Source organism: Magnolia sinica, chromosome 16 (genome assembly GCF_029962835.1).
Source record: "Magnolia sinica isolate HGM2019 chromosome 16, MsV1, whole genome shotgun sequence".
Taxonomy (NCBI): Eukaryota; Viridiplantae; Streptophyta; class Magnoliopsida; order Magnoliales; family Magnoliaceae; genus Magnolia; species Magnolia sinica.
In genome coordinates, this window is record NC_080588.1 from 43,199,325 (window position 1) to 43,220,875 (window position 21,551).

Genomic DNA, 21,551 nt, shown 5'->3' on the forward strand with positions numbered 1-21,551 from the left:
AAGAGGCCAAGCAGGAAGGGGCCCACATGTGTTTTGGGGGCCCCACTCAAGTTGGGTACCGGCGGGGTCTTGCCAAACTAGAGGCATCCCCGTCATAGTCTGATTAAACCGACATGGTCCTGCCGAACTAGCGGGGACCTTACTACCTTCTAACTGCATCAGCAGGGTCTCGTCAAACTAACGGTGGCCCCTGAAAAGGCCGAGCTAAGAGTCCTAGAGGGGGAGTGAATAGGATTATGCCAAATTAAAATTTAAATGTGGAATTAAGAAATAACTAGAACAAGATAACACTTAATAACACTTATCAATCTCAAATAGCAGAAATAAATAACAACCTCAAATCCACAAGTATTGAGAGGTTGATACAGATGTTGTTCTAAGGACAACCTTACACCAAAAACCAATGGCTTATGGTAGGACAACCTGATTTCTAGAACAGTCTGTGTATCAAAGTCCCAAACCAATACATAGGAATAAAGAATAAAATAGAAATAAATATTTACTGCTATTTCAACATTCACCACATATGCAAAAAATAAATTATAATCATTCACCACAAATGCACAATAATAAACATTCACCATAACTCTAACAATTATAGTGGTTCGCTTGTGTGTACACCAACTATTAGAAAACAACCACATAACTACACTCCCAATATCCTCACCCACGGGATATTGGCTTTCACCATAAAATAGGTTTTACAAGGTTCACCCAAAACCTTCACAATTGTGCTTTCAAAGGGCTACCATAATTAAAAACCCCACTCACTGAGATTTTCTGGCTATCTCAGTCAAAACCAAAAAAGAAAGATTTTCTGGCAATCTTACAAACCAAATACAGAAAATTGAAGTGTACTTATCTGAAGATTCTTCTTCTGATGAAGCTCGGTAGAACCAATTCGATGTAGATGTTCAATTTCCAATCTCACATATGAAAGGGTTCTTAGGTCTAAATAATTTTTAGATTAAGCTTGATTTGATTTTGATCTAAAAAAGGGTAAAATCAATATTCCCTTTTTAAAAGAAATAGAATTGAATAGAAATCACAAAATCAAATACAATAAAGTTATTAAAAGAATCTTAAATATTAACCAATTAGCTTCTTGAATGTGGGGACAAGTTTCTTAGAGTTGTGAGTTGAATATATTTGAATGAATTGAAAAACTCTGAAAATCGTCCTTAATTTATAGGCAAAAATACTGTTCACTTGACTGGCCTAGTGGTCAGCTCGACTGGTCGAAGGATCAATAACATTTTAAAATTTCTGACGCAATAAGATAAGATCGCTACTAGACTGGTCGAGTGGCCTGCTCAACTGGTTAAGCACTACACTCGAATGGTCGGTGGGACCCAGAAATGTTGTTGGACTATGAGTCGAGCTTACTCGACTGGTCGAGCACTGTTCACTCAACTAGTCAAGCACTCTCTAGGACTGGTTGAGGGTCCAACAGAAAATTCTAAAAAATCTACAACCACCTTAGACTGGTCGAGAAAATTCTTAGACTGGTCGAGCTAGAGTCTGGACTAGTCGAACTAAGACTAGGACTAGTCAAAAAATGACCTATAAAATTATCAAATGACTTATGATATAAGTGCAAATTGTATAACCTATCCTAAGGTCAATTTAGGGTCGAACAAACCTTACTTGTGAGATTGATTCATCGCATATCATTCTCTTAAAGTAGTTGAAGCTTGAAGGCTTGATCTAGTACTTGAACTTCTTGTTCTTGAACCTCTTGATCTTGTACTTGAATTTCTTGTTCTTAAAAGTGAATTTCTTGATGTTATACTTGAACTTCTTGATCTTATACTTGAATGTAGACAAGCTTGGCAAGGATGACATGAAGTTGATCTTATAATAACAGTTTAAATAAGATACATATTCCAAGAGGTTTTGGCACTACAAAATTTGACAACCTAGAAACTAGATAAGATAGCATTTACAATCTCCCCCTTTGTCAAATTTGTGGCAAAACAAACCAAGACCAAGGAATCATGCCCTTGTTGGATCAATGAAGAATCATTCACCTGTTAGATCAATAAAGAATCATGTACTAGTAAGATCAATAAAAAATCATGCACTAATTAGATCAATAAAGAATCATGCACTAGTGAAAAAATGGTCAGCAAAGATCAATACTCCCCCTTACTACATTACTCCATAGAATCTAAGACAAGGGAAGAAATTACTTACAATACCTGTATATGAACAAATACAGATAAAAAAAAAACCACATCTTCACATCTTCCACTCCATAGAATCCAACATCATTAGATAGACATACCAACACAAATTTTCCCCCTTTTTGTCACAATATGACAAAGGAAAGAGCACATAAATAATGGAAATATAAGAGTAGAATAAGAGCAATGAGTAATGAGAGTAAGAAGTAAGTTCTAGATAATATAAACATTGTCAAGATAACCATGAAAAACATGTCCACAAAAATAAGAAAACATGTCCAAGCATATAGAGTCAAGAGAAATCCAAGTATAAAAGTTATTACAAATCAGAAATTCAATACTAATCTGAACCAAAGGAAGGAGCAGGTATGGAAGGATCAATTTAATGTAGTCCCTTGTTAATGCACCTAAGATATTTATGCATGTATTTAAATTGAGTTTCTTGGTACACATGCATACCCTCTACCTTCTCCTCAAGAGATCGCAAATGCGCATCAAAGTCAAAAGGCTTATAATCAGGATCAGCTGTAGAGTCAGACTCAATCTCATCAAATATGTCATCCATATTGACATCATCTGGAGGTAAAGCATCCTCCTCTTCAGTTGCTTCAGCTTCTCCTCCCGCACCTACATCAACTTGGCTTGGAGCCAACCTCAAATTCATCTTATTTATGTTTGAGTTGTTGAATGGTAGATGGTTAATCGGAGCTTCTTCAATAGGCATAGCCACAAGACTATGGGTGACTAGTACAATCATAAGATAGGCAAAATGTATATCACTATGACCTGGATAGAGACAAAACAAAATAATGATGTAACAGATAAGAGATGGAAGACAAATAGAGACAACAGTAACAATAGAATGAAGAATACGAGCCATGAAAGTAGTGAGCTTAGTCTTACTACCAGATCTAGGGTAAACGTTAGAAATAAAAATTCGGTGGAGAACCCTGTATCTAGGTAACATAAACTTGGAAGCGAGCGCATTCCCAGAACTCCATTCTGCATTTATGTTGCATAAAATTCTAATGAGCATTTTTTTCTTAGATTCAGACGGTTTTGCTACAAGAATATAAATAGGAATACTGTCATCATTAACTGGAAGATCCATTAATCCACAAATTAAGTGACGGTCCACATCAATTGGACCTTCTCTAGTAGCAATGGTAAATGTTAGATTCTCAGTAGAGAAGTCACTAATGCACGCATACATGGCCTGCATAATGGAACGGTATGCAGGACCGCCCTAATGTAAAATGTTATCTCATCCTACAGATTAAAGGAGTGGAATAATACCAAAAGGTGCCAAATGATCAGTGTTAACTGTCCGTTCAATTATCACGTTGCGTAAGCGAATATCCTACACATACTCGGGATCTTCTTCGGGTGACCGAAGATGGCGCATCATGATAGGAGCGGAACGAGGGAACGAGAAGAAGAGGGACCACGAGATCCTTTCTTCTTATTTATACTCTTTATTGCAATAAGAAAAATAAGGAATACAATGATTGTAAAAGAGGAAGAAGGGTTTTAAGTAAATCATATTTTTAGCTAGAAAACCCACCAAACCACCATAAACCTTAAAATAGACAAGAAAAACAAGGAAATGGAAGTGCAAATTACTCAAATCTATAAAGAAATCGAAAATGATGCACTAACCATGGAGGAATCGAAGGTGGGTTCGACCGATCGTGCTAGGGCTGGTTAGGAAGATGAAGCAAATGAAAAGAAATTGCTTTTTAGGCAATAAAAACCCCCAAAGCCGAGCGGGCCGACTGGTCGAGTGTGTACTCGACTAGTCGAACACCTCAAAAATTCAGCATATTTTCATATTTTAAAATTTAGAAAATTTACAAAAATAGAATAAAATAAAAACATGCAATATTGTACAAATAAACATAAACATTTTAGTTCATATTGCACATGCCCATATCCAATTTCAACTTAGCAAACCTGTTTCTGTCAAGCGACTTTCTAAATATGTCAGCAAGTTGATTTTCAGTCTGAATATAATCCACTGAAATAATCTTATCTTCAACTAATTCATGAATATAATGATATCTAATGTTAATATGCTTAGTTCGTGAATGTTGAATTGAATTTTTAGAAATGTTAATTATGCTAAAATTGTCATAATACAAAACCATAGTATCTTTCGCAAATCCATAATCACTCAACATTCTCTTCATCCACACAAGTTGGGTACAAGCATTACCAGCTTCAACATACTCTGCCTCAGCTGTGGAAAGAGATACAGAACTTTGTTTCTTGCTATGCCAAGAAACTAAACAGTTTCTGACATAAAAATATCCATCACTGGTAGCCATGCGGTCATCAATATTACCAGCCTAATCAGCATATGAATAACCAGCTAATTGAACATTAGTATTATGATGATACCAAAGGCCAAGTGTGGTCGAACTTGTGACATATCTTAAAATGCACTTTACAGCAATCAGGTGAGACTCTTTAGGGTTCGATTGATATCTAACACAGATTCCTACACTGAATGCAATATCAGGTCGATTTGCAGTTAAATATAATAAACTACCTATCATGTTGTTCTAAGGACAACCTTACACCAAAAACCAATGGCTTATGGTAGGACAACCTGATTTCTAGAATAGTCTGTGTATCAAAGTCCCAAACCAATATAGAGGAATAAAGAATAAAACAGAAATAAATATCTACTGCTACTACAACATTCACCACATGTGCAGAAAATAAATTATAATCATTTACCATAAATGCACAATAATAAACATTCGCCACAACTCCAGCAATTATGGTGGTTCGCTTGTGTGTACACCAACTATTAGAAAACAACCACACAACTACTCCACTCCCAATATCCTCACCCACGGGATATTAGCTTTCACTATGAAATAGGTTTTCCAAGGTTCACCTAAAACCTTCACAATTGTGTTTTCAGAGGGCTACCACAATTTACAACCCCACTCACTAAGATTTTCTGGCTATCTCAGTCAAAACCAAAAAAGAAAGATTTTCTGACAATCTTACAAACCAAATACAGAAAATTAAAGTGTACTTATCTGAAGATTCTTCTTCTAATGAAGCCCGACAGAACCAATTCAGTGTAGATGTTCAATGTCTAATCTCACATATGAAAGGGTTCTTAGGTCTAAATGATTTTTAGATTAAATCAACCTGGGCTAGCTTGATTTGATTTTGATCTTAAAAGGGTAAAATCAATATTCCCTTTTCAAAAGAAATAGAATTGAATAGAGATCACAAATTCAAATACAATAAGCTATTAAAAGAAATCTTAAATACTAACCAATTAGCTTCTCAAATGTGGGGACTAGTTTCTCAGAGTTGTGACTTGAATATGTTTGAATGAATTAAAAAACTCTGAAAGTCATCCTCAATTTAAAGGCAAAAATACTGTTCACTCGACTAGCCTAGTGGTCAGCTCAACTGGTTAAAGGACTAACAACATTTCAAAATTTCTGGCGCGATAAGATAAGATTGCTACTCGATTGGTCGAGTGGCTTGCTCGACTGGTCAAGTGGCCTACTCGACTGTCGAGCACTGCACTCGACTGGTCGAGTGAGATCCAGAAATGTTATTGGACTTTTAGTCAAACCTGCTCGACTGGTCGAGCACTGTTCACTCGACTAGTTAAGCAGTCTCCAGGACTGGTCGAGGGTCCAAAAGAAAATTCTGAAAAATCCACAACAACCTTAGACTGGTCAAGAAAATTCTTAGACTGGTCAAGCCAGTGTCTGGAGTAGTCGAACTAAGACTAGGACTGGTCAATAAATGACCTATAAAATTATCAAATGACTTATGATATAAGTACAAATTGTATGACTTATCCTAAGGTCAATCTAGGGTAAAAAAAACCTTACTTGTGAGATTGATTTATTGCATATCATTCTCTTGAAGTAGTTGAAGCTTGAAGACTTGATCTTGTACTTGAACTTCTTATTCTTGAACCTCTTGATCTTGTACTTGAATTTCTTGTTATTGAAAGTGAACTTCTTGATGTTGTACTTGAACTTCTTGATCTTGTACTTGAATGTAGACAAGCTTGGTAAGGATGACATGAAGTTAATCTTATAATAACAGTTTAAACAAGATATAGATTCCAAGAGGTTTTGGCACTACAAAATTTGACAACCTAGGAACTAGATAAGATAGCATATATAGCCCCGCCACCATCTGTTTCCTCCCCTCGTGTGGGCATGCCAAAATAGCGGTGGCTTCGCCACTATATGCCCCTTTTTCGGCGAGGGCACGCCCAATGGTAGTGGCCCGCCACTCCTTAACCATTTTTACTAAATTTCTGGGTGGGGGCGACGCATTTGTCATGGCCTCATGGCCCATCGGCAATTGGAACTACAAGCACACTCTTGTAGCATCATTGCCTTGATTGGTCAGCCTCTCTAGGCTTGCACAACGATCTTGTTGGTGTTCCATTTGGTCCTAGTGGTGTTGTTTTGTAGTAAACCTAGAATTTTCTGGGTATATAGTTCTCCTATTCTCACAATTTGGCTTCGGCTTGATCATTCGATGATTCAAGTTGGCCAAAAAATTTTCCAAACAAGAGCAGAGATGATCCGGACCGTTAGAATTTGAAATAGACGTATCTCATGAACCAAAATGGGTTATCAGACGTTCTATACATAAATTTAGGGTAGGGCGAGCTACTTTGGTCACCTAGCTCAATTATATTTGGTTATAATGTCAAATTTATGAGCTTTGGGCTAAGTGTGAGCCAAAAGCGCCCCTTAGTGTTCAAAGGTCCAGTCCCTAGTACCATTGCAACTATTTTCTCTTGGTTTAAGTTCCTTCTAAGTCCAAATCCTAAACTATGACTTGAATATTCGAGATAAATGAGGGTTCGGTCCTAAGGTTTAGTGTAAATAAGTTTTAGCGTTCCCTCCCACGTCAGCGAATGCGTTATGGAAAGTCCACAGCCCATGGCCCAGTTTAATTCGAAACCATGCTCTGATACCACCTATAACACCCCGGATTTCAAGGGTCGAGTAGATACTCGACTCTCGACATCCCGTGTGCCACTTATGTTTTCCAAAAGTGAGATTTTACAATTCGTTTCAACTAGCATTTCAGCAGTTCGTAGAATTAAAATATAGTATGCGATGTACCCTGGAATAAACATTAGTTGAAAGTGAAATATGTCTATCCAGAGTACAGGACTACAACTGAGGAAAGTTTACAGTTCAAAAAAATACTATAAGAGGCGAGCTATCAGTCTTAGAGTGGGGGGTGTGAATAGGGCTATGCTAATTAAAAAATTAAAGAAATGAAAGATTAAATAAATCAGAACTAATTAGAGATCTCAATTGTAATAGTATTGATAAATTGATTCAAACTGTGTTCATAGGACAACTTTACACCAAAAACCAAGGTTTTAGGTAGGACAACTTGATTTCATGAACTTAGTAAGGATCAAGATCACAAACTAAAATAAGAGGAAAAGGAAATAAAGTTATCTATTACAAGCATTCACCACATGTACATAAAAAGATTACAATCGTTCACCATATATACATCACATACATCATTCACCATAAAACACTAGGAGTTATAGTGGTTCGGTGTGTACACCAACTGTTCTTAAACAGCCACACCTACTCCACTCCTAATAATCACAACCCACATGATATTGGCGTTCACTAATAATCAAGGTTTTCTCAGGTTCACTTTAAAACCTATACAGTTGTGATTTTAGAAGGGCTATAACAATCAAAACCCTACACTAAGATTTTCTAGCTATCTTAGTCAAAATCAATACATGAGATTTCCTGGATATCTCAAATAAACTAAAAGTGAATAAAGAATAATACTTATCTTCTTCTGAAGACGCTCTTTAGTGTAGCACATAGAACCGTTACACTTGATGTAGAAATGTTCAATGTCTAATAACACAACCAAGGGTTCTAGGTTCTAAATTAATTTTAAATTAATTTAAACTTTAAGGTACTTGTTTGAATTCCTTACATCTCATAAAGAAGAGTATAAACTCCCTTTATAACATAAGATTCAAAAAAGAGATCAAGAAATTACAAAAAAAAAAGCTATATTAAAAAGGATTTAAAATACCGTGCAATAGCTTGAAGAAGATGTGGACTTTTCTCTCTTAAAGTGAAGGCTTTTCATGGCTTGAATGAGTAATTTCAAAATGAGAAAAGGCCTCTATTTATAGGCTAAAAATTTGTTGCTTCGACTAGTTTAAGGTCTCCTTTGACTCGTCTAAAAATTAACCAAATTTCAAATTTTGGGCTAGATCGGATAAAACCATTCTTTGATTGGTCAAAGGCCCTGCTCGACTAGTCGAGGGCCCTGTTCGACCGGTCGAGCACAACGTTCAACTGGTCGAGGGTGACTTGAAATGGTTGTTGGACATCAAGCCAAGCACCTATAACACCCTGGTTCTTATAACCCGAGGACGATCGCTCGAGTACAAGAACCCAAGGATTACATTATGAAGTGACCTAACATTCATTTTACAATTAACAATTCTCATATCATTAAGAAAGGTAACCACAATATAAACTTACAAAAGCAAAATTAAAAGATTTCAACATACGTAAATGTAGGGTAAGATATAAAAGTGAAATCCCTCAACAGGGGATTTTAATTACAATCCTCAAAATGTAAGTAAGATATAAAGTCTGAAATATGAAAGAAAGTAAATCCTAAGATATCAATTGAGCTCCAACAAGTCAACCATGTCGGCATATAGGTCCTCCTCACCAAGCTCCTCCTCAGCCATCCATGGAGTCCCATCATAGGGGTCTCCATCTGCCATCATACCTATGTCTATTTGGTGCAACCGCATGATTGGGTGAGTGAAAAATCAGTGGGAATTTTTCTCAAAGATTTAAGCATATCAAATCATTCCAATGTAGATTAAACTAGCATATCCATTTCATAAAATAGAAATATCATATATACATATGCATGGATGTGTGAATGTATGCTCAAGTCACAAATCTGGGGATGCACATCCAACTGTCAAAAGAAAACGTCACCTGAAGTACATAGACTACCTGAAAATGACCATGTAAGTGAGTGCACCCAAGGATATCTTACCTCTTGGAAAAATACTCAGGATACACCTGAGGAGGTTCTAAACCTAGAAAAGCCTCTTATAAAGGGTGAGCAGTCCACAGTGGTGGAAATGCACATATCCTGATGGTCAAACTTAGGTGTGGAAGTTAGCAAACCCAACGGGATGTGACTTATGATGAACACTCAGTAAAGCTCACATGTCAGGCGTGGAAGTTATGCACCATAACATCTATGTACATTTCTTTAGTTGGACAAGAAATCTTTTCAAATTGTAGATGTGATTAGGTCATAAGATTCTTAACAAGATTAAGCATCCATCCATGAGTTCAATATGAACTTCTATAATTTCTTTAAACTCAAAAGAGGGCTCACCAAGTGTCATGTAAATTCCTAAGTGGGATCATATCATTTGAATTATTTAAAAGCCCTTCTTCATTTCTTAAAAAGACTTCCCATGTACATTCTTTATACAAATCACAATGTATAATGAAACAAGAGTTGTAAGGCTCAATTCGTATCCTTAGAAATATATCCATAATGTAGAGTTGACAAGAGAAATTTTAGTCCCATGGTTAATCAATAATAATTATGAAAGATGGGATTCCAAACATCACTTTGTGTACTACTTAGAATCAAATTCTCATTCACAATATTCTAAGATCTACCCACATGATAGAGTCAACTAAATTGGAAATTAGAGAATATAGAAAGCAATGAAGGTAATCCTTCACTACACCATTTATAGGTAACTTAGAATGAAAATTTTCATTCTTGTCATATCTAGTAGAGATGTACCCATAGGCAAACAATCATAAATGTGGCATGGAAATTATAAGACAATACTTTATACACATGATTAATGAATATAGAATTTGTGAAATAGGGATTAAAAGAGTTACTTCATGAAAATCAACACAACTATGAATAGGACGAATGAAATTAGAATTTATTATTTATTTATTTTATTTTTTTAGAATTCTCTACATTTGAGGTTTAAGCAAACATAGAAATCTAAGAATGAAAGAAGCAATAGGGGATGTTCCTCACCTTGGGTGGGTGTTATCCTTGATTTGGATGTCCTCATGACGTGAGTAAAATAGTCCTAAAATTCAGACAAATGTAAGCTTAGACTTCTAGTTATTACTTACACATAAGCTATTAGTAATATGAACTTTAACAATTACGCACTTCTATTGTATTTGGTTAAAGGGAGAGTACTCCTCTAGGTAAACCATTGCAGGTAGTATCTAAATAGGTTGTTTCAAGCTTCAGCGAGTCATTACCAAGTTGACTCAACCGAGACATTCAATGAATATACTGTTTGAGTTAAAGTTCAAGAAATTACTTGTAGTGTGTGAAAACCATTGTTTCCTTTAATCTGATAAGCTTCTCAGGGCCTCCTGAGATTAGTTTTAACACAATGTCAATGATGGGTTCAATTTCAACTTAGAAAGGGACTGGATGAGTCAACTCGTAACTAAGTTGAGAGAAGTTTCAAAGATAGGAAATGGAGTTCTAATTTTTATACCAGGATGGATGTAGCTCTCATCTGTTGAAGGAGGTGGGATGGATGGTATCTTGATCTTAGTTTGCTCTGGTTAGAGAACTCGTTCATGAACTCAGTTCGAGTCGTTATCCAATATCTCCTGGAGCGTTTGGGGAAACATGAGTTCGGGTGGGGGTTGGCTTTATCTAGCCATTCAGGGAAAATGACCCTGACTCTGTTTGGAATCAGCACTATAACTCGGTCATGCTGCAACCCTATTGAAGCGGAGTGGTGTGGTTAGAGCTTAGGGTGTCTAGTCAGTGAGTCTGCACAGGGGTCTGGTCGGTTTATCAATCCTAGTGGATGGTGAGTGACTCGATTGAGGATTTAAATGATGGTATTATTGAAATGGAAATGCAAGCATGGTGGGCTTACCGACTGACGAGAACTGGATGAGGGAGAAACAGTGTGTTGGCATGGAGTTGACTCAGCTGGTGCGGACTAAGTTGGGCATGCATCAGTAGCCCTTACCTGAGACTCCTTCTCTACACTTTCTCCCCCTCTAATTCCTCTTCTCTTATGATAATAGGGTGGGTCGGAATCTGACTCAAACTCACTTTCTGTGGCAATCGAGTCGAGTTGCAGTAGTATCTAGCAACTCGTTCCAGCTATTGTTGTTGCTCTCTCTCTCTCTATCTCTTTCCCTCTTTCTATTCTATTCTTTTCTTTCTATTTTTGGAATGTTTCCCTAACGATCGGGGTATTTAAGCACTCCGATCTACTTCTAGACACTTCTAAACTAATCACGGGATTAGTTATGTGGTTAGTGGTAAAAGAATCTAGAGTTTCTTCCTAAGGTTTTCCTTCTTTGGTTAGATGGTTGCATGGGCCTGAACAGGTATTCTGGATGCATTTTTAGTGAGGTGGGACATGCATTGGACAGTTTAGATTCGTAAACCGCTAACTTTAAGGGTCTTGGGTTCTTTCAGTCGGTTCAGAGAAGATGACCCAACGTTCATGGTGATTTCACTCTAACCGGTTGATCCATCGATTAGAGTCGACTGAACGGTTATGATATCCACCAGAGGGAGTGTGGAGTCCCTCATACGATGAGTAGAAGGCTGTAGATTAAATGCATTTAACCGTACGGAGATGGTTTGCGCCAATCTATCTTCTCGTCAACTTCTCATGATTTTCTCGGCTAGCTACGAGATTTTTAATGAGCCCTAATGCCAATGCCCGGGATTTGTTCGTGAGAGGTTTCTAGAAGCTAACAATTGGTTGGGATGGATTGTTCTTATAAATAGGAAGATTCCTTCCGCTCCCAGCTATAGGCGGAGATATTTTTAGATTTGACTGGCGTGACGTGGACTCCATTACGTGCGTAGATGATTTCCAATGACTTTAAATGGCTGAAAATGCCAGCGTGGTGGCATGACGTGGATCTCATCTTTCCATCAAGACTTCTTTGTACAACACTGAGTTTGTCTTATATTTGTGGTTACAGACATGTTTATTTCTTGCACTCCCACCATGGTTGTGGTCGACGGCCTTTGCTGAGTATGATGGATGGTTCAGATTGGGTGTGATAGTTTTGATGGTCCTCGATAGTGGGCCCAAATGAACAGTCAGTTTGAATCCACGTGTGGCAAGAAAGCAAGAAAAATTTCACTTTTCAGATTCTTTATCGGGTTAGACTTCATTTGACCTAATACCCAGTTCTATGTACAGTGGGTGTACACAGATCCTTCCACAAGTGTGGATCGAAAGTGGGATCCACGTGAGGATCCGAGAAATCTGCATCATCTGATCTCCTTGGAGGGTCTATTTAAGTATGTTTACAAGGATTTTTCTGATTTACGTCGTTTGGTGGGTTGAAATAATTGTTTAACGACTAAAGTTAGCTACCGGATTCTGCTTTTAAGTTGTGATCAAAGCACGAGTTGTTACAATCTCCCCTCCAAAAAGAAATTTACTCCTCGAAATTTTACCTGAGTAGGGTTGTTGAAAAGGTGTGGATACTTCTCTTCCATCTCAACTCGATGCTCCCATGTTGCATCCTCCATTCCGTGATGTGACCAGAGAACCTTCACCAATGGAATGGTCTTGGTGCACAGGATTTGCTCCTTGTGATCTAGTATGCGAAATGGGGCTTTGATGTACCTAGCGTCGTTGTTTAGCTCCACCTCCTCCCAATTAATGATATGAGACGTATCCGATTCACATTTCTTCCACATGGATATGTGGAAAACATTATGAACGTTGGTGAATTTTGGTGGTAGGGCGACACGGTATGCAACGGCTCCTACCCTATCCATAATTTCAAAAGGTCCAACAAATCAGGGGGAGAGCTTTCCTTTCTTCCTGAATCACAAAATTCCATTCATAGGAGAGATCATCAAGAACACATGAACCCCAATTACAAATTCCAGATCCTACCCATTATTGGTTGCTTAACTTTTCTGCCTCCTCTGAACCGTAGGAGGTGTCTTCGAATTATGTCTATATTTTCCGTCATCTCCTAGACTATCTTTGGCCCTAGTAAGCTCTTCTCTCCAATCTCAACCTAGCAGTACGGTGCTCGACATGGTCGTCCGTATAGAGCTTCGAACGGTGTCATGCCAATGCTGGTTTAAAAACTGTTGTTATATGCGAATTCTGCAAGATGAATGTGCTCATCCCAACTGCCCTTGAAGTCAAGCATACATGCTCTCAACATATCTTCTAGCACTTGATTTACCCTTTCATCTGACCGTCTGTCTGTGGGTGAAATGTCATGCTAAATTTCAACTCAGTGCCTAGTGCTTCTTACAGCCTTCTTCAGAAGGTGAAGGTGAACCTGGTGTCGCAATCAGACACGATTTCCCATGGAATGCCATAAGCATAAACAATCTCTTAGATATACAACTTAGCTAAGTCTTCAACTAAATTATTCACACGTATAGGGAGGAACTAAGCTGACTTGGTCAGTTTATCAACTATGACCCAAATGGAGTCATGATTCCTATGTGTATTTGGGAGTCCTAAGATGAAATCCATGCTGATGCATTCCCAGTTCCATTTAGTGAGTGGCAATGGCTGTAGGAGGCCTAGCGGCTTGCAGTGTTCTGCCTTTACTTGCTGGTAGGTGAGACATTTTGCAACGTATTCTACAATATCACGCTTCATATTTTCCCACTAGTACTGACGTTTGACATCCTGATACATTTTGTACTACTGGGGTGAACTGTGAAACGAGATTTATGTGCTTCGTCCAGTATTAAAGCAGCACTTTCGGTATGCAAATAAGGCCTCAGTATCTCAGGCCACCGTCTGCGCTAACATTCCAGTCCTGCCTTCCTTCATTTTCGCACCTCAGCCTCAAATTCTTCAGTGATTCATCCTATTCCTAAGATTCAATGACGTGACGAATCAATGTTGGTTCTATGACCAATGAAGCTACTAGTATACTCAACTCACTAAAGGAAAATTTTGCTCCATAACCTTGAATGAGATGCAACATTTCTCATTCCCTTATCATGAGGTTGCCCATAACTTTATGTTTCTTCTTTCGACTTAAGGCATCCGTTATGAGGTTTGTCTTGCCATGATGATAGGATACTTCAAATTTGAAGTCCTTCAATGTTTCCATCCATCAATGATGCCACATGTTTTGATTTTTCTACGTGAAGATATACTTCAGGCTCTTGTGATCATGAAATAATTCGAATTCTTCCCCTTATAAGTAATTCCTCCAAATATTCAAGGCAAAGACTACTGCGTCGAGCTCTAGATCATGGGTAAGATAATTTTCTTCTTGTTTCTTTAATTGCCCGGAAGCGTAGGCGATCACCTTCTCATTCTGCATGAGTACGCATGCTAGCCCTATTTGTAAAACGTCACTGTATACCACGTAGTTAGGCCCTTCTTCTAGAAGTGTAAGCATGGGGGTTGTGGTGAGTCTTTTCTTAAGCTCTTAAAAAGACTCCTTTGCTTCATTATTCAAGCTGAATTTCACATTTTTTAATCAACTGGGTTAGGGGTTGGGCGATACGAGAGAATTCATTTATGAACCACCAATAATATCCAGCCATCCCCAAGAAGCTCATGACTTTGGTGACTGTTGAGGGTCAAATATTGCATATTAGACCCCATTTATTTCTTAGTTTTATGAACATGATAATGCTTAATGTTATATTTTAATCATGTTTGTGTTGCAAGGTGAATTTAAGAGCTTAGATTGAAAAGGATGTTAAAAGCCTGGAATTAATGCTTAAGAATCACCATAGCCAAGAGTGGATCTGATGAAACCATAAATGAAGAACGCACACTCCAAAGATCCAAGAAATCAAGTCAATAATGAAGAAAAACGTAGTTTTGAAGTGAAATTGCGTAATCCTCGACCAGTCTTGGCTCTGTCTCGACTAGTCCTGCGTAAGCTCGACTAGTCGAGGATTCCACTCGACCAGTCGAGGCTCGACCAGTCAAGTGTGCTCGACTCGAACTCCAGTGTGTAAAACAACTAAAAATCCATCCTACTTGACCAGTCAAGAATTAAGGATGGCACTCGACAGGTCGAGCGTTACGCAGGTTTGTGTGAATTTCGCGGATTTGAGGCAGTTTCCGAATTTTTCCACATAGTGTGAAAGTGCAAAGCCTAAAACTATAAATAGGGGTCCCTAGGGCATCCCTAAGCATCATCTAGGGTTGAAGGAGTGGAGAAAAAGGGTGGAGCCATCGTCTAGAAGTTCTTCTTCTTCCTCTTTAGTTGGTCTTTTTGATTTGTTTAAGAGTCTTTAGTTCAATCATGTCTATGGTTGGTTAAACCTCTTAGCTAGGGCTAAGAGGTGAAGGTTGTAGTGTGATTGGGATGTTTGCTTTATTTTGATTCATGTTTTTTTGAACTCTCTTGGATTCTAGTTTGATTATGAATGAATATTTTTATTTTTTAATAGTTTGTTGTGACTCAAATTACAATAGATCTGCGATATGTTAAGATATCTTCATTTCATGTATTGAGATTGTGAAATTAGGAAATTTTGTTATTCACCATCATCCCATGGGGATGGTTGGGTGATGAAATCCTTCCTAACTTTCACAATTCTCTTATGATTGGTTGTGGGTTTGGTAAATTACTGTTATTTGCCTTGTCTCCTAAGCATGGTTAGGTGATGGAATCACTTCCAAATATTCACCACTCTCATCCATTAATAATTAGATCCATGAGAAGTTTAGAGATCTGACAAATCTCTTCTTACCAACTGGATAAGAGAGGACTCCAATTCTAGTTGTGTCCTCAAATCATGAGGTGAGTTAAATAGTCCTAAAATTTAGACAAATGTAAGCTTAGACTTCTAGTTATTACATACATATAAGCTATTAGTAATATGAACATTAACAATTACTCACTTGTATTACATTTGGTTGAAGAGAGAGTACTCCTCTAGGTAAACCATTGCAAGTAGTATCTAAATAGGTTGTTTCAAGCTTCAGCGAGTCATTACCGAGTTAACTCAGCTAGGACTTTCAATGAATATATTGTTTGAGTTAAAGTTCATGAAATTACTTGTAGTGGTGTTAAAACTATTGTTTCCTTTGATCTGATGAGCTTCTTAGGGCCTCCTGAGATCAGTTTTAACACGATGTCAACGATGGGTTCAAGTTCAACTCAGATAGGGGACTGGATGAGTCAACTCATAACTGAGTTGAGAGGAGTTTTAAAGATAGGAAATGAAGTTCTGATTTTTATACTTGGATGGATGTAGCTCTCATTGGTTGAAGGAGGTGGGATGGATGGTATCCTGATCTTAGTTTACTCCGGTCAGAGATCTCGTTCACAGACTCAGTTAGATTTGGTATCTAATATCTCCTAGAGCGTTTAGGGAAACATGAGTTCGGGCAGGGATCAGCTTTATCTGGCCATTCAGGGAAAACGGCTCTGACTCTATCTGGAATCAGCAATATAACTCGGTCGTGCTACAACCCAGTTGAAGCGGAGTGGTGTGGTTAAAGTATAGGGTGTCTAATCGGTGAGTCTGCACAGGGGTCTGGTCGGTTCATCAATCTGAGTGGATGATCAGTAACTCAATTGAGGATTTGCATGATGGTATTATTGAAATGGAACTGCTAGCATGGTGGGCTTACTGACTGACGAGAACGGGATGAGGGAGAAACATCGTGTTGGCATGGGGTTGACTCAGCTGGTGTGAATTGAGTTGGGTATGCGTTAGCAGCACTTACCTCAGACTCCTTCTCTACACTCTATCCTCCTCTAATTCCTCTTTTCTTTTGATAATAGGGTGGGTTGGAATCTGACTCGGACTCACTTTCTGTGGCAACCGAGTTGAGTTGCAGTAGTAGCCAGCAACTCGTTCCATTGGCTGCTCTCTCTCTCTTTTTCCCTCTTTCTATTCTTTTCTTTTCTTTATATTTTTGGAATATTTCCCTAACGATCAAGGTTTTTAAGTGGTTAGTGGTTAGTGGTAAACTTTAAGGTTAGTGGTAAAAGAGTCGAGAGTTTCTTCTTAAGGTTTTCCTTCTTTGGTTACATGGTTGTATGGGCCTGAACGGGTATTCTGGATGCATTTTTGGTGAGGTGGGACACACATTGGACGGTTTCGATTTGTAAACCACTAACTTTAAGGGTCTTGGGTTCTTTCGGTCGGTTTGGAGAAGATGACCCAATGATCATGGCAATTTCGCTCTGACCAGTTGTTCCATCGATCGGGGTCGATTGAATGGTTCTGAAATCCACCATAGGGCATGTGGGGTCCCTCATATGGTGGATAGAAGGTTGTAGATTAAATGCGTTTAGCCGCACGGAGATGGTTTGCGTCAATTTGTCTTCTCGTCAACTTCTCATGATTTTCTTAGCTTACTACGAGATTTTCAATGAGCCCTAATGCCAATGCCCAAGATTTGTTCATGAGAGATTTCTAGAAGCTAACAATCATTTGGGATGGATAGTTCTTATAAATTGGAAGATTCCTTCTGCTCCCAGCTGCAGGCGGAGATATTTCTAAATTTATCTGGAGTGACGAGGACTCCATTACGTGCACGGAAGATTTTTGAGGACTTCAAACGGCTGGATATGCCAGCGTGGTGGCATGACATGGATCTCATCTTTCCATCAAGGCTTCTTTGTTCAACATTGAGTTCGTCTTTGATTTGTGATTATAGACATGTTTATTTCTTGCAACTCCCACCATGGTTGTGGTCGGTGGCCTTTGTGAACATGATGGATAGCTCAGATTAGGTGTGACAGTTTTGATGGTCCTCGATGGTGGGCCTAAATGAATAGTCTTAGTTTGAATCTGTGTGTGGTAGGAAAGTAAGAGATATTCTACCTTTTGGAATCTTTATCGGGTCAGACTTCATTTGACCTAATACCCAATTCTGTGTATAGTGGGTATACACAGATCTGTGTACAAGCATGGATCGAAAGTGGGATCCACGTGAGGAGAGGGTCTGTTTAGGCATTTTTGTAAAGGATTTTATCGATTTACATCATTTGGCAGGTTGAAATAATTGTTAAATGTCTAAAGTTAGCTACCTGATTATGGTCTTAAGTTGTGATCAAAGCATGAGTTGTTACAATATCCCCTCCTAAAAGAAATTTCATCCTCAAAATTTTACTTGAGTAGGGTTATTGAAAAGGTGTGGATACTTCTCTTCCATCTTGACTTGATGCTCCCACGTTGCATCCTCCATTCCGTGACATGACCAGAGAACCTTCACCAATGGAATGGTCTTGGTGTGATGGATTTACTCCTTATGATCCAGTATGCGAACTGGGGCTTTGATGTACCTGGCATCATTGTTTAGCTCAACATCATCCCAATTAATGATAAGAGATGCTTCCGGTTCACATTTCTTCAACATGGATATGTGGAAAATATTATGAACATTGGCAAATTTTGGCGGTAAGGCGAGACGGTAGGCAACGACTCCTACCCTGTCCATAATTTCAAAAGGTCCAATAAATTGGGGGGAGAGCTTTCCTTTCTTCATGAATAACATAATGCCCTTCATAGGGGTGATCTTCAAGAACACGTGATCCCCGACTGCAAATTCCAGATATCGCCTACGATTGTTTGCATAACTCTTCTGCCTGCTCTGAGCCATACGTAGGCATCTTCGGATTATGTCTATCTTTTCTGTCGTCTCTTACACTATCTCTGGCGCTAGTAAGCTCTTCTCTCCAATCACAACCCAACAGTGCGGTGCTCAACAAGGTCGTCCGTATAGGGCTTTGAACGGTGTCATGCCAATGCTGGTTTGAAAACTGTTCTTATATGCGAATTCTGTGAGATGGATGTGCTCGTCCCAACTGCCCTTGAAGTCAAGCATACATGCTCTCAACATGTCTTCTACCACTTGATTTACCGTTTCAGTTTGACTGTCTGTTTGTGGGTGAAATGCTATGCTAAATTTCAACTTAGTGCCTAGTTCTTGTTGCAGCCTTCTCCAGAAGGTCGAGGTGAACCTGGTGTCGCAATCAGACACAATTTCCTGCGGAATGCCATGAGCACAAACAATCTCCTGGATATACAATTTACCCAAGTCATCAACTAAATTATTCACATGTATAGGGAGGAACTGAGCTGACTTAGTCAGTCTGTTAACTATCACCTAAATGGAGTCATGATTCCTACGTGTCTTTAGGAGTCCTAAGATGAAATCCATGCTGATGCATTCCCACTTCCTTTTGGGGAGGGGCAATGGCTGTAGGAGGCCTGGCGGCTTGCGGTGTTATGCCTTTACTTACTGGCAGGTGAGACATTTTGTAACGTATTTTGCAATATCACGCTTCATATTTTCCTACGATTACTGACGTCTGACATCCCGATACATTTTTGTACTATTGGGATGAATTGTGAAATGAGATTTATGTGCTTTGTCCAGTATTGCCTGCTTCAATTCAGGCACTTTTGATACGCAAATACGGCCTCAGTATCTCAGGCCGCCATCTGCACTGACATGCCATTCCTGCCTTCCTTCATTTTTGCACCTCAGCCTCAAATTCTTCAGTGATTCATCCTGTTCCTGAGATTCAATGATGCGATGAATCAATGTTAGTTCTATGACCAATGAAGCTACTCGTATACTCGATTCACTGAAGGAAAATTTTGCTCCATAGCCCTGAATGAAATGCAACATTTCTCCTTCCCTTATCATGAGGCCAACCATAACTTCATGATTCCTCCTTCGACTCATGGCATTTGCTATGAGGTTTGCCTTGCCAGGATTACAGGACACTTCAAATTTGAAGTCCTTCAATGTTTCCATCTGTCGACACTGCCACATGTTTAGATTTTTGTGAGTGAAGATATACTTCAGGCTCTTGTGATCACAAAATAATTCAAATTCTTCCCCATATAAGTAATGCCTCCAAATCTTCAATGAGAAGGTGATCGATTATGCTCCCCATATAAGTAATTCAAATTCTTCCCCATATGAGTAATGAAGAAAATTTATTAGGAGAGCCATTTAAAATTTTTAAAAATCCCTTTTAGTTAGGAAGAAATTATTAACATAGAAATATAGAAACTTAGGGTCCCTCAGGATTGCAAAATCCTTATAGCAGAACTGACTACCTTATGGTGCGATAATGATAGAATATTGCACCCTAATATTGCATTTCCTAAATTACAGGATACAGTGCCTCTGAAGATGCGAGCCTAGCAGGCACAAGCCTCTCAGGCAATGTTGTAGAATCCAAGAGGGATGGATAGGGAAGAGAGTCCCATATATACCTAGCTGTCCCAACACAACCTATAGAGCTAGACTCAGAATCGACAGCGAAAGGGATCCCATTACCTCATACAACCAATATGGAAAGGACTTCATCCTTCAAGGCACATATAGGGGCTCCGACGCCGGACGCATGGGAACAGATGGTTTCTTTGCTAGGCCAACAACAAGCCTTCGGCAGCAGTAGGGCACCATGGCGGCCGCAGTTGAGGTATTGAATCAAAGACCTCATGTATCAACTTCATGCCCATTGGCAGGAAAGGAGATTAATGTATTTAAGAGGTTTCAGAAGATGCGACCCCCAATCTTCTCTGGGGCAACTGATCCCATCGTAGCTGAACACTGGTTGAAGCATATATTGAAGCTAATGGGGCCGTTGGGATGTTTGGATGCTCAGAAGGTGACCCTTGCCACCTTCGCGCTAGAAGGAGAAGCAGATGAATGGTGGGATTTGACATGCAGGCCCACTCCAACAGGCTACTTGTGGATGTGGAAGGGATTCCAGACCAAGTTCAATGAGAAGTATTTCCTAGAGTCGTTCTGCGATGAGAAAGTTTTGCAATTCTTCAAGCTCAAATAAGGAAATATGATAATCTCACAGTATGAAGCACGCTTCGCCGAACTTTCTCGATACGTGCTTACCATAGTCAATGAGGAGAAGGTCAAATTAAGGAAATTCAGGGATAATTTGTGCATAGGAATAAGGTCAAAACTATGCTGCTTTGATTTTTCCCGGTATACTCAAGTGGTAGATAAGTCCACTCTGGTAGAGAAGAATACTGATCAGATGATGAAAGCATGAACTCTACTCAGAGACTCGAGTAGTCGAGTCAGCCCATTGCCCCCGAAACCCCCCTATGGCAGAGAAGCGAGCCAAGGTTTCTCCTCATCCGTTTATGCATTGCGATTATTGTGGGAAGTTAGGACATACAGCCAATTTTATTTCAAAAGGGCATGAGACGAGGGCAGCAAGCCTAGGCCACCAATGACTCAATCTCATCACCTCATTCAGTGATTAGGCCACCAGTCAACAATGATCACAGTTCAAGAAGCCAACAGCTCTGCCATAGAACAGAACTCTAGCT

At 39.0% G+C, this 21,551-nt stretch overlaps 1 protein-coding gene across 1 annotated transcript; it reads left to right on the forward strand.

Moving 5' to 3' along the window:
• Positions 1-20,659: 20,659 nt before the first annotated feature.
• Positions 20,660-21,046, forward strand: LOC131228813 (uncharacterized). The gene has a single exon (XM_058224672.1). It carries the CDS (start codon positions 20,660-20,662, stop codon positions 21,044-21,046), a length of 387 nt encoding a protein of 128 aa, XP_058080655.1.
• Positions 21,047-21,551: the final 505 nt, after the last annotated feature.

Coding starts and splice junctions, on each gene's coding strand:
- LOC131228813 (XM_058224672.1), top strand. CDS start 20,660: ATGGCGGCCGCAGTTGAGGTATTGAATCAAAGACCTCATGTATCAACT.